At 42.8% G+C, this 11,886-nt stretch overlaps 1 protein-coding gene across 1 annotated transcript; it reads left to right on the forward strand.

Annotated features, from left to right (window-relative positions):
- The first annotated feature begins 1,356 nt into the window (after nt 1–1,356).
- On the forward strand, nt 1,357–11,849 carry CHMP5 (charged multivesicular body protein 5). Its single transcript, XM_071553561.1, has 8 exons — nt 1,357–1,535; nt 6,759–6,863; nt 7,599–7,645; nt 8,911–9,004; nt 9,085–9,156; nt 10,167–10,275; nt 10,664–10,776; nt 11,250–11,849. Exons 1-8 carry the CDS (start codon nt 1,467–1,469, stop codon nt 11,298–11,300), a joined length of 660 nt encoding a protein of 219 aa, XP_071409662.1. The 5' UTR covers nt 1,357–1,466; the 3' UTR covers nt 11,301–11,849.
- The last annotated feature ends 37 nt before the right edge of the window (nt 11,850–11,886 follow it).

Here is an 11,886-nt window from a genome sequence, read left to right on the forward strand (position 1 = left end):
ATTAAAGTATTTTCAGCATGCTGGGTACGATGGACTCAAGCAGTGCTCACCATCGCACCCCACACACAGTGTAATTCTAACATTTATTTAGTCTCTACATACATATTCATTTGACTCATGCATAAACATTTTAAGTATATTGTTAAGAAGTTTAACATATACTATTATAGCTAAGTCACTCTTACAGCCCCAGTGATAACCCCACCATAAATTCTGTTCCCCTTAGATGTGGGAAAGTTTTAACTCTTCAACCTTCCTGTTACAATTCATGTGGTCCTTGCCAAAGTTATAGGAGATAAAGTGATTTAACACCATCCTGTTTATCTCTCCATGTGGGTGTAAGTTGGAATTTTTGTTTAATTGGCTGGCCATTTGTTTTTCCTCATGTCACTATAGGAGCCCCAATAACCCATTCGTTTTTACTGACACGAATCACACTCATAACTTCTCACATAAATAAAACAAATGTGATATCACAGAATTAATTAGGTTGGAAAAGACCTCTGAGACCATCAAGTCCAAGCTGTGACCCAACCCCCCTGTGTTAACCAGACCACGCCGAGTGCCACGGCCAGTCCTCCCTTAAACACCCCACAGGGTGACTCCACCACCTGCTGGGGCAGCCCATTCCCATGTCTAATGCTTTCTGTGAAGAAATTCTTCCTAATCTCCAACCTAAGCCTCCCCTGGTGCAGCTTAAGGCTATGTCCCCTCGTCCTGTCCCTTGTTACCTGGGAGAAGAGACCCACCCGCACCTGGCCACAGCCTTTCAGGTGGTTGTACAGAGCAAAAGGTCTCCCCTGAGCCTCCTTTTCTTCCAGGATGAGCAGCCGCAGCTCCCTCAGCTGCTCCTCGCGGGACTCTTGTGCTCCAGCCCCTTCCCCAGCTCTGCTGCCCTTCCTGGCCCTGCTCCTATCCCTTCCCCAGCTCTGCTGCCCTTCCTGGCCCTGCTCCAGCCCTTCAGTGTCCTTCCCGAGCGGAGGGGCCAGACCTGCATACGGAACTGGGGGTGCCTCACCCGGGCCGGGCACAGGCACAGGCACTGCCCTGGTCCGGCTGGGCCCACTGTCGCTAATACATAGCACATTTTTGGTACGCTTTTGTTCCTGGTTTTCATGGCATTTTTAACAGATTAGGTGAACTGATCTTAGCGGGTGATTCTGCACTTGGAACAGGCGGTGGGAGCCCATCAGTTTGGCACCACGGGGTGTGTTGAGGGGCAAAAGCGGCGTCTCCCTGTGAGGCCGCGGCCGAGGCCGGGGAACGGGCCGGGAGCTCGGAGATGCGCCTGCGGGACAGCGCTCCCTGGTTCCCGGTTCCTGCTTCCTAGTTCCTTCTTCCCTGTTCCCGCCCCGGGGGCGGGGCTGGCCGTGCGGTTCCGGGTCGGGAATCGCCGCTGCCGCCGCCGCTGCCGCCGCCGCCGCCGCCGCTGCCGGGCTCGGGCGCGACTGTGAGGCATCGCCGCCATGAACCGCTTCTTCGGCAAAGCGAAGCCGAAGGCGCCCCCGCCCAGCCTCACCGACTGCATCGGGACGGTGAGTGCCCGCCCGGGGCCGCCGAGAGCGCCGCGGGACACGGCCCGGCCCGGCCCGGCTCGGAAGGGGCGGGGGCGGCGCGGGGGCACAGAGAGCTGTGCCGGGTGTGTGTCTCTGTGCCGGGTGGTGTGTGTGTCCCTGTGCCGGGTGGTGTGTGTGTCCCTGTGCCGAGTGTGTGTGTGTGTGTGTGTGTGTGTGTGTGTCCCTGTGCCCGGGTGTGTGTCCCTGTGCCGGGTGTGTGTGTGTGTCCCTGTGCCCGGGTGTGTGTCCCTGTGCCCGGGTGTGTGTGTGTGTCCCTGTGCCCGGGTGTGTGTGTGTGTCCTTGTCCCCGGGTGTGTGTCCCTGTGCCGGGTGTGTGTGTGTGTCCCTGTGCCGGGTGTGTGTGTGTGTCCCTGTGCCCAGGTGTGTGTGTGTGTCCCTGTGCCCGGCTGTGTGTGTGTGTGTCCCTGTGCCCGGCTGTGTGTGTGTGGGTCCCTGTGCCCGTGTGTGTGTCCCTGTGCCCGTGTGTGTGTCCCTGTGCCCGTGTGTGTGTCCCTGTGCCCGGCTGTGTGTGTGTGTCCCTGTGCCCGGCTGTGTGTGTGTGGGTCCCTGTGCCCGGCTGTGTGTCCCTGTGCCCAGGTGTGTGTGTGTGTGTGTCCCTGTGCCCGGCTGTGTGTCCCTGTGCCCAGGTGTGTGTGTGTGTCCCTGTGCCCGGCTGTGTGTGTGTGGGTCCCTGTGCCCGGCTGTGTGTCCCTGTGCCGGGTGTGTGTGTGTCCCTGTGCCCGGCTGTGTGTGTGTGTGTCCCTGTGCCCGGCTGTGTGTGTGTGTGTCCCTGTGCCCGGCTGTGTGTGTGTGTGTCCCTGTGCCGGGTGTGTGTGTGTCCCTGTGCCGGGTGTGTGTGTGTCCCTGTGCCCAGGTGTGTGTGTGTGTCCCTGTGCCGGGTGTGTGTGTGTGTCCCTGTGCCCAGGTGTGTGTGTGTGTCCCTGTGCCGGGTGTGTGTGTGTGTCCCTGTGCCCGGCTGTGTGTGTGTGTCCCTGTGCCCGGGTGTGTGTGTGTCCTTGTGCCCGGGCACAGTGTCTGTGCCCTGCATAGCCCTGCATAGCCCCCGAAAAGCTGGGGCTGGAACGGACCGCAAAGATCCCCAGTTCCACCCCCGCTGTGGGCAGGGACACCTTCAGCGAAGGCTCAGCTCCATCCAGCCTGGCCTTGAGCGCTCTGATTCACTGTGCACAGACACACGGCTGCGTTTTGGTGCAGCGTGTTTGTACGTGTTTATATACACACACAAGTATTTTAGCGTGGCCCTGTGTATCAGCTCAACATGAGCAGGAGCCCACTGGTGGGTACCCTTGTATGTGTTCTCACCTCTGCCCGTGTTTGTTTGCCGTGCGAAGGAGCGGCTCCCTAAGGGGCTGCTTGGCGCCTTTTCTCTGGTTGCCATCGCTGCCTTCTGCCAAGCTGAGCCCTGGCAAGGCAGGGACAGGAGCAAGAAAACCAGTCTGTGTCCAAAACTCAGAGTGGGAGGGCAATTCCCACCCACCTACTGATGTAGACTGTTCTGTCTCTTCTGGGTGATTTGGGTTGCTGAAGAGTCGCTGCCAAAGGTGTGTGCAGACAGACAGATAAACAAACCCAGATCAAGTAGGAAATGCTGAGGAAACACACAGCAGAACACTTTACAACTACTGCCTGAAAAGAAGGCTAAGGAAAAGTTTTAAGAAGATTTATCTTGTAATTTCATAGTAGTTTTTTTTATTTTAAAGTTTTAGAAGAAAACTGTAGGATGTTTTTACAGCTTTTTGCGTAAAAGGTGAAGAAAGAGCACGGAGGTCTTGAGTATTTGCCTCAGTGGTTAACGAGTCCGATGAAAGGTCAGCAATGGCTGGGGTGTAAAGGGAGGTTAACTGAGCATTGTCACTGGAACCTGACAACAAATATTTCTGTGGAAAATCACAGTTTTCCTCCCAGAAGATTTATTTTGCTACCCAATGAAAAGGCTCTGTAAGTAAAATACCAAATATTTGTCAGTGCTGCCTACATATCAGTCTCTTGTGTATGCCACTGGCTGATAAGGGAAGAGAAGTGCTCGTGGTGTTTTTCCTAGTACCTTATTTTACTTGTGAAGAATCTGTATTGCTTTTTAGCAATATTAAGCCCATTAGAATAAGTGAATAAACCATCTGATTGAAAATCAGGATTAGCTTTCTCATTTTTGCCAGTAAACACTTGGGTGGATGGCTTGAACTCCAAAAATACATCTGAGATCCTATTGTTAATACTTGAATTTGCTATTTTGGCAATATAAGCTGAAGACCAGGAAACCTTGTTTTCCTAATAACGACCAACTTCCATATAAATCTGTTAAATGCTGATTTTGGCAGTTCCAGCTTAATGTCTGTTTTCTAATGTTGTGGCAAATCAAAAGAAAATTTAGGTATGCCAGGAGGCTGTCTTCTACTAAGAGCTTTTCCAGACCCACTGGATTTTGGAGATGTGTAAAAGTGTAATTTAAAGAGCTGTTTTGATGGGAAACACCAGCAATTTTTCTGATTTTTTTCAAAAAATCTGCTGAAATGCAGTTTTGATCCTCTTGTAGTTGTTTGTAATTGTATTGTCTGAAAATTTGACTATACAAGACAGAAGGTTAACTGAAAAGCAGAGTTTATTTTAGGTATGTGACGACTGGCAACCAATGATGAGTTACAGGGTGATTTTTAAAGCACGAAATGAAGAGCCTGTGTTGGTCAGCTCTTCAGACATGAAGGGCGGGCTGTAAGCATACCTAGTGAGGGTGTGTCTCACAGGAAGTCTTTAAACCACCCTGTTTCAATGCCTTGCAATTTCTGTGAACGAAATTAAAATTTAAGACAGTTCTGTATACTAGTGAACATGGGAAACATGCTTCCTTTCACAAGTTTGAAGTTTATGAATTAACTTTTTCTCTCAAGTTATATACAGTAACTTTCCTGGTTTGTGAAAGACTTGCTTTATTTTCAGTTCATTTTCACAACAGTGAAGTCCTTAATATAGGTTCTACTAAAGGACTACAGATATGATTGAATTTTATTTTTCTTAAATGACATGTGAATTATTGAAGAGAGTTGTGCGAGAGATAAAAAACTTGCACTGCTTATTTACCCTGTTAAATTCAGCAGTTTGGAGGCTCAAGTAATGTCACTTCTGTGGTGTTTTCTGTCTTAGACACGTTTTCCTCTACCTTGCTTTGTGAAATCTCTTACCATGTTACTTCAGTGATAATTAGCCATTAAATGGTCATTAGGAAAACTTGTATTTGTGAGTGATGATTAATGTTCATAGTTAACACTTGGTAAAAATGGAGACAACTGTTAGGCAGTAATCCTGCCTATGCTTTGGATGTTCTTTCCTGTGTAGGCAACCTTAGATGTCTAAAATTCATTGCACTCAGTGGCAGTTTTTTAATACTTGCTGGCAGAGCACAATCAGATGACTCAAGGCTGTCACGAGGCCGGTAGGAGGAAGGATGCATCAGGAAGCGTGGCATTAATTGTGTGTTTGCTTTTTCTTCTGTGAAAAAAACACTCCAAACTTACGGTTTTTCAGAGCAGTAAATAGAAAACCTAGGAACAAAAGGCTAATAGTTGTGACAACAGTGTCAAATTTCAGGATCACTTTCTTCTGAGTAAACTGGGGCCCTTCTAATATGTAGCAATGAAATATAACTCGGTGTACCTTATTTGTGAATAATAGACAGGAGGTGTTTATGTCCTAATACACAGTCTAGTTTTCTCTGGGTAAATTAGATCCATTATCCCCTCTTCTGTCCAGTCTCATTTTTAAAAGCTGAGTTCCATTGTAATGTGTGTGTGAAATTTGTACCTAGTTAATCGACGTAGGAGGCTTTGTCTCACTTTCCTGCTAGTACTTCTTAAAATAATCATTATATAAATAAACCAAATAACTGTTTTTCCCCTATGGAGGCTGATCTCAAAGATGCATTTAGCTGTTTAAGGTCTTGAGGAGGTGCTATGCTTTGAACATACTGAGTTTTATAATCACAAATATCTTTCTTGCTATTAGTAAAATATCTGGCATAATTGAAAGCTTAATACAAATTTTTCAATGCCAGCTGTGCCAGACGCTTTCATGTCTTGTGTAGAGTGATCATATCAAACGTTCTGTTCTGCTCAGGATGCCTCTGGCAAATCCATGTTGCTGTCATAGAACACAGTTTTAGAAGGGTCATTGAAACACCAAAACGAAAATCCACATAATTGTATGTGCTCAGCCACAGCATTAGCAAGTCAGAATTGTAAATTCGTGCTTATCAGTCTCATGTCGTAATTGGAATGTCATTATATTCTAATCCCTAGAGAGGCTCCTTGGTATGAAAAGTGAGTGAGCTTTATCTTCTTGTTTCCAGAGAAATGCTGTGATAATCAGTTCATGGTTTTTTGATTTTTATGATTTATTGGTGTTAGAATTACCTATAGCCACTCTTGGTTATGTAATTGCCATCTTTAACCCTCTCATGCTGTAGGGTCAGAACATCTCCCTAGTGACAGCTCTGTGGTATGCATTGCCCCAGGGTTTGACAGGGCTCGCTGCTGGGGGTCTCTCACTGAGCTCCGAAACTTCTACTGGGATTTTGAGCAAAAGCACAGAAAGAATTCACTGTAGCTGCCAGGTGGAACTGCTGTGTCCTGGCTATGGGAACTGATGGAAACAGCATCTCTCTCTGGCTAAGCAGTTAGACACCTTTGGAGAAATGTTTTAAGTCTGAGCTTCTTAGATGTAACCAGTAATCCAGATATCATTCTGAAGGATTAATGTTCTCTGCCCATCAAAAATAAACCTTGAGCCTTGCTGAGCACATCCTTTTCACTTTTGCATTGCCCCCTTACCTGCCATCATGGTGCACTTACAAGTTTTTCCACTCCACTTTAGTCTCTGCACTGAATGTTATCAGAAATCCTTAAATGGAAACTGACTTGAGTGGGTTTGCAAGGGAACATCTCAAAAATATGAGAACACATTACAATTGCAGAGCTTTCTGCAACCTCAGTGTTGTGCTCCTTGTAGGATTTGTTTCAGTTGATTCTGGTTTTGGATTCTTTGCAAAATCTAAACTCCATAAAACCACTGAATGAAGAAACAATTCAGTTAGAAACATAATACAACTGAGGCTTTTCATTTTGTTGTCCAATACCTGAATAAAACCTTAATGAAAGTTGTTTTGTTTGTTTTCCCCATCATGTATTAAAGGTGGATAGCAGAGCAGAGTCAATTGACAAGAAAATCGCTAGGCTTGATGCAGAACTAGTGAAATACAAGGACCAAATGAAGAAGATGAGAGAAGGACCTGCAAAGGTAAGAGTGTTCTCTGGGATTTAAGCACGAGAGGATGTGACTCACACTTCTTGTCATGTAGTGGGGTGATTTAACCAGTTCATCAGGCTCTTAGGTTTGCATCTTGCCATGCAGGGAATATGTAAGATGCTGCAAGATTACTTTTATTAGACATGCATCTTTGAACAGCATTTTCATTGGTTTTTATTTCTTCTGAAGTGTAACGTAAATTCCTCCATCAGAAGTAACTTGCTTTCCTTCTTCCTTCTCTTAATTAAGTCTGATAGAGAGGCAGTTTTGTTCATCAGCCAAAATAAAAAGGTCTGCACTAAAGGGAGCAGGACAACCCATTTTTAAAGGGGATGAACTTAAAATACAAAATGTGTCTGATAATAAACATATCTGATATAAACAGTATTGGTAAAGCACCTGTTGCAGTATTATTTGATGCTGACCATTAAAATGGGTTAATGAAAGATGGTTCTGCTGGACTAAGCTTGACTTAGTATTCTTTTCATTGAAAAAATAATTCCAAAGCCAGGAATTCGAAGTATTTTCTATTAGAAGCTTCACGTACTTGCCTGTTTGGTTAATCATTAATGCAGGACAAACACTGAATGTGACTATTGTTAAACTCTTGGCACTGGTAACTGAGGAATCTTTTGGAAAACTTAAATCTAATGCATTAGGTTTAAATAGTATAATCAAGTGTAAAGTGAGGTATTTTTCCTAATGTGACAATATTGTGTCTTTCAGAATACAGTAAAGCAGAAAGCATTGAGAGTGTTAAAGCAGAAGCGAATGTAAGTTGAAAACTCTCAGGTTGTGATTAGTAAAAGCCTGTTTTCTTTAAGGAGGGGTGGCATGCTTTCATTTATCTTTCCAATACTTTTCTGAGCATTTTTTTAAAGAATTGCTGAACAAGCCTTGTGGAATCATCTTCTTACAGATTTTGTAACAGCTTATTTGTTATCTGTATGTGAGTGTGTAAATTTGTATTGGTACAAGATGACCTAAATCTGGTCATTATTACAGCTGTGTTTGGCTCCTAAACTTTCTGAGATTGCCTCAGTTTGTATTATTTGATTATTGTAAATTGTGTACTTGAAGACCTTGCTCTGGTTTACTGGGAAGCTGCTTGTTCTTGTGGACACCCTGGAGGACTTGAGCAGATGTAGTCAGGTAATTGTGTACATGCAAAAACCCCAAAGTGGACAGGATAGATGATCCTGTGCTCTGGTCTTGTCTAGTATACTGTCTTGAAAAGTGTCCAGCAATAGTTCCAAAGGAAAGGATGTCAGAACAAGGCAAGTGTTCAGGAATGTTTAATTAGAATATCTTACAGTACATGAACTGCAAATCTTAGATGCTGTCTGAGCCAAAGCATCTCGGATTTCATATCCCACAGATGAATTGTACCTTTATGGATTTACTCAATTACTTGTTAAGTATTTGTGAACTCTTACCATCAAAAATATCATACAGTAAGGAATGCAATAGCTTAGTTAGAGATTGTGAGGAAGACTGCTTGATTTTGGGTTTTAGGATTTGGGGGTTTTTCTGTTTTTTGACTATGCTGCCTGCTCATCTTCCTTGGCAGTTGTTCTTCCATTTACAGTCACTGGGCCCCTCATAATAGGCTGTTGTCATACCCCTCAGTCATCTCTTTTCCATCTTGCTGAACAGTAATATATTTAGACATTAGTTGTCCAGGTTTTGTATTTGGATTATCCTTCTCTTGCAGACCTCCTGCTTTGAATGTTTGAAGGATTCATTGTTCTTTTTTACGCTTTTGTTCATTTGGTTAACTTGACACAGTTTACATTCTTGATTTGATACAAGTTTAGCTTTGAGAGGGATGGTTTCTTGATTTTTAAAGTCTCCCTCTTCTTTTTGGTTACCCTTAATGGTTTCCTTTTCCTTCCCTGTCCTCCCCCTCCCCCTTGCCCTGCAGAGCTCCAGTGCAGAGCCACTGCTGCTTATTTTTCAGTTTTTAAAAAAATTAAGAATGTTTGTGGTAGTAATTAGTGTGGCATTTTAAAGCCATTATTTGCTTTGTTTTTAACAGGTATGAACAACAGAGAGATAATCTGTCACAGCAGTCTTTTAATATGGAACAAGCTAATTACACTATTCAGGCACTGAAGGATACAAAGACAACGGTACCAGTATATTAATCTCACACTTACTTAATCTGTGTGTGCTACATCAGATACAAGCATGTGCTTTGACTCTCTTTTAGGTGGATGCAATGAAACTGGGGGTAAAAGAAATGAAGAAAGCCTACAAGCAAGTCAAGATTGATCAAATCGAGGTGAGCTTCTATAGTTTAAAGGATTAAAGAATAGAAATAATGTACTGAAATAGTGGTGAGTGGACTATGTAACTTGAAGGTAAGCTGACTATTTTAGTTCATGTGAGTTTATCTGTTTTTTTGTGGGACCACCATCATCATTCCTGATTTTTCTGGTACTGCACAATCAGTTGTTTGACTTACTGTACTGATTATTGTTTCCTTGCTGAGCTAATCTTTAATCTCTCCCTCTGCTCTGCACTTCAGCATAAATGTTAGTGGATACTTCCTGATAATGCTTTTTTTGTCCTTCTTTTTTCCCCATGCAGATTAGTCCTTTACTCAAGGTAGTGCCAGAATAAAAAGAACAAAGCCTAAAACCCAAAAAAACCACTAATCAAACAATAAAATGTAATTTCAAGAGGTCAGCAAGGTCTGGCCCTGACTTCATAAAATGCATAGCCCCCTCATAAGATCTTTAAATATAATTTCATGTATGCTGTGCTTAAGCTCCTATCCAATGCCAGTGCTGAATTCCTTCAAGTTCTCTTTCCTGTGCTGTTACATGGCCTACATTGTAAACCTTTAGGCAACTATTGTCTCCTTGCTTGTACCCAAGTACAGTGCCAGTAAGTGCACTGAAATATCTTCTAAATTTTGCTGTGGCACAACTCAGGTTAATGCTTATTCTCCAGATGGTAGATTTAATTTGTCTAGATTTCATACCTTTTCTGCTTTTCAAGATAATGGTGGACTCTGGGTAATTTATTAGAGGATTTCAGTTTTCCCTGAAGAACTCTTGGAAGGATTTTGCAGAGGTGTTTCAAGGTTCCTCTTTTTCTACCTCATACAGGTATTATAATTTTAACAGTAGTTAAGGCCACACTAGCACTGAATGTGTGTGCCTTGACTTGTATTAATGGTGCTTCAAAAATTATTTATGCATTAAAAGAATCAAGTGCTTTGTATGATGGAATTACTAAATAGAATTTGATTTATTATGGACCAATTGAAATTGATTCTTGCCTCAGGACATACAAGATCAGTTGGAGGATATGATGGAAGAAGCCAATGAAGTCCAGGAGGCCCTGAGTCGTAGCTATGGAACACCTGAGATTGATGAAGATGATTTGGAAGCAGGTGAGGAAAGGGGAGGATGATTTTTTGCATAACTGAATGTAAAAATCATCATACAGTGATTTTTAATTTGGTAAGTCAAGTGCATTAAATGTGTTTTTAAAAAATTGCTTTTTAAAACATTAAAGCTGCATTTCCTTTAAGAGCAATAACAAGAGCTTGAGGCAAACATGAGATACTCAGCAGTGGAATGCTGCAAGGCGGGGAACAAGGTTCTCTCACGTGTGTGTGTGTGTGTGTGTGTGTGTGTGTGTGTTTCCAACAGATGACTAAAGCTAAATGAGTCTACATGTAAGCATTCAGTATGAATCCTGTTTCTTTGTAAGAGCAGCTTTTCTTTTGCAAAAGGAATTTCTCGCATAATTTTTCAACCAGGATAATTCCCTTTCAGAACTGGATGCATTAGGTGATGAGCTTTTAGCTGATGAAGACAATTCCTACTTAGATGAAGCCGCATCTGCTCCAGCAATCCCAGAGGTCACTCCTACAGACACAAAAAACAAAGTGAGTCCTTTGCTTTTTAAAAGCAAATTACATTTTTGTTTGTTTTGGATTAATCTTGTTGCTTTCTATTTAGGACCTTTTTAATATTTTGTAAAAAACCCTTTGTTCATGTTTTATGTATTATGGATGCTACATATAACAGAATACAGGGTACTCAATGCTCCTAATTATATTTAAAGGAAAGAACTAAAATGGCATTTTGTAACTCATATGAAACATTTTCAGCCTGCAAGTAGAATTTAAGTGTACCATTACAGCTCTAGTAATAGTTTTTCTTAAAACCATGAGAAAGTCATCTTTATGTTTGGTTTTGGGGCTTTAATAGAGCTTTGCAGTGAGGAAGAACACTTTGATTCCAGCTGTCACACGGTGGCATTTACAGATACAGAAACTTTATAGAAATGGTAAGGAAGATTTTGTGAGACATTCCAGTTGGTGGAAAGTTGTTAACCCATTCTTTTTCTTTCTTACAGGATGGTGTATTGGTGGATGAATTTGGATTGCCAAAGATCCCTGCAACATAAATGTTTGAAAAGCACAATGGATATAATGAACTATACTTTACAAATTGTATTAAGAACCTTTTTTTTTTATTCCTGGAGAGATTGTCCTTCCAGTGTAACCTTAGTATCACTACATCCTAGAATGCAATATGAATGGCTGGTGGTGTTCTTTCTTTGAAGAAAGTTGTTCTACTACTGACTTTCTCTTAATGGAAAACTTGTCACAATTCCCTTTGATGGAAGCAGTCAGTCTTACAGGTTTTGTTTTCCGTGTCTCATGGACAAAGTAAAACGTGAAGAGTAGTGGTGGCTGTTGATAGCTGAGTTTGACTTGGTATTATGTTTCTCTTTCTTGAGACTTAAGACTCTCCGTTGCTGCTTACTCTCTGTAAAATAGCTCCCTTATTACTATGCTTATTTGATAAAAGAATTGAAAGCAATTTTTAAACTACTGCAGTCTGGAGACTTTTATGCGGTTGTACTTGTAACATTCTTGAAAACTGTAACTGACCTCGTTGTCATTAACTTTATGTATTCTGTGGAGACATAAACCCATGTAGATTAGCAGGTCCCGTTGTGTGTGTTTTCGGTAATTAATTTGCTCTGC

Source organism: Pithys albifrons, chromosome 4, assembly GCF_047495875.1.
Source record: "Pithys albifrons albifrons isolate INPA30051 chromosome 4, PitAlb_v1, whole genome shotgun sequence".
Classification (NCBI taxonomy): Eukaryota; Metazoa; Chordata; class Aves; order Passeriformes; family Thamnophilidae; genus Pithys; species Pithys albifrons.

Excerpts from the sequence above, each read along its gene's own strand:
- CHMP5 (XM_071553561.1), top strand. The coding sequence starts at position 1,467 with ATGAACCGCTTCTTCGGCAAAGCGAAGCCGAAGGCGCCCCCGCCCAGC. Across the intron at positions 9,157-10,166 it reads TCAAGATTGATCAAATCGAG|GACATACAAGATCAGTTGGA; the intron begins GTGAGCTTCTAT and ends TTCTTGCCTCAG. Across the intron at positions 10,276-10,663 it reads TGAAGATGATTTGGAAGCAG|AACTGGATGCATTAGGTGAT; the intron begins GTGAGGAAAGGG and ends ATTCCCTTTCAG.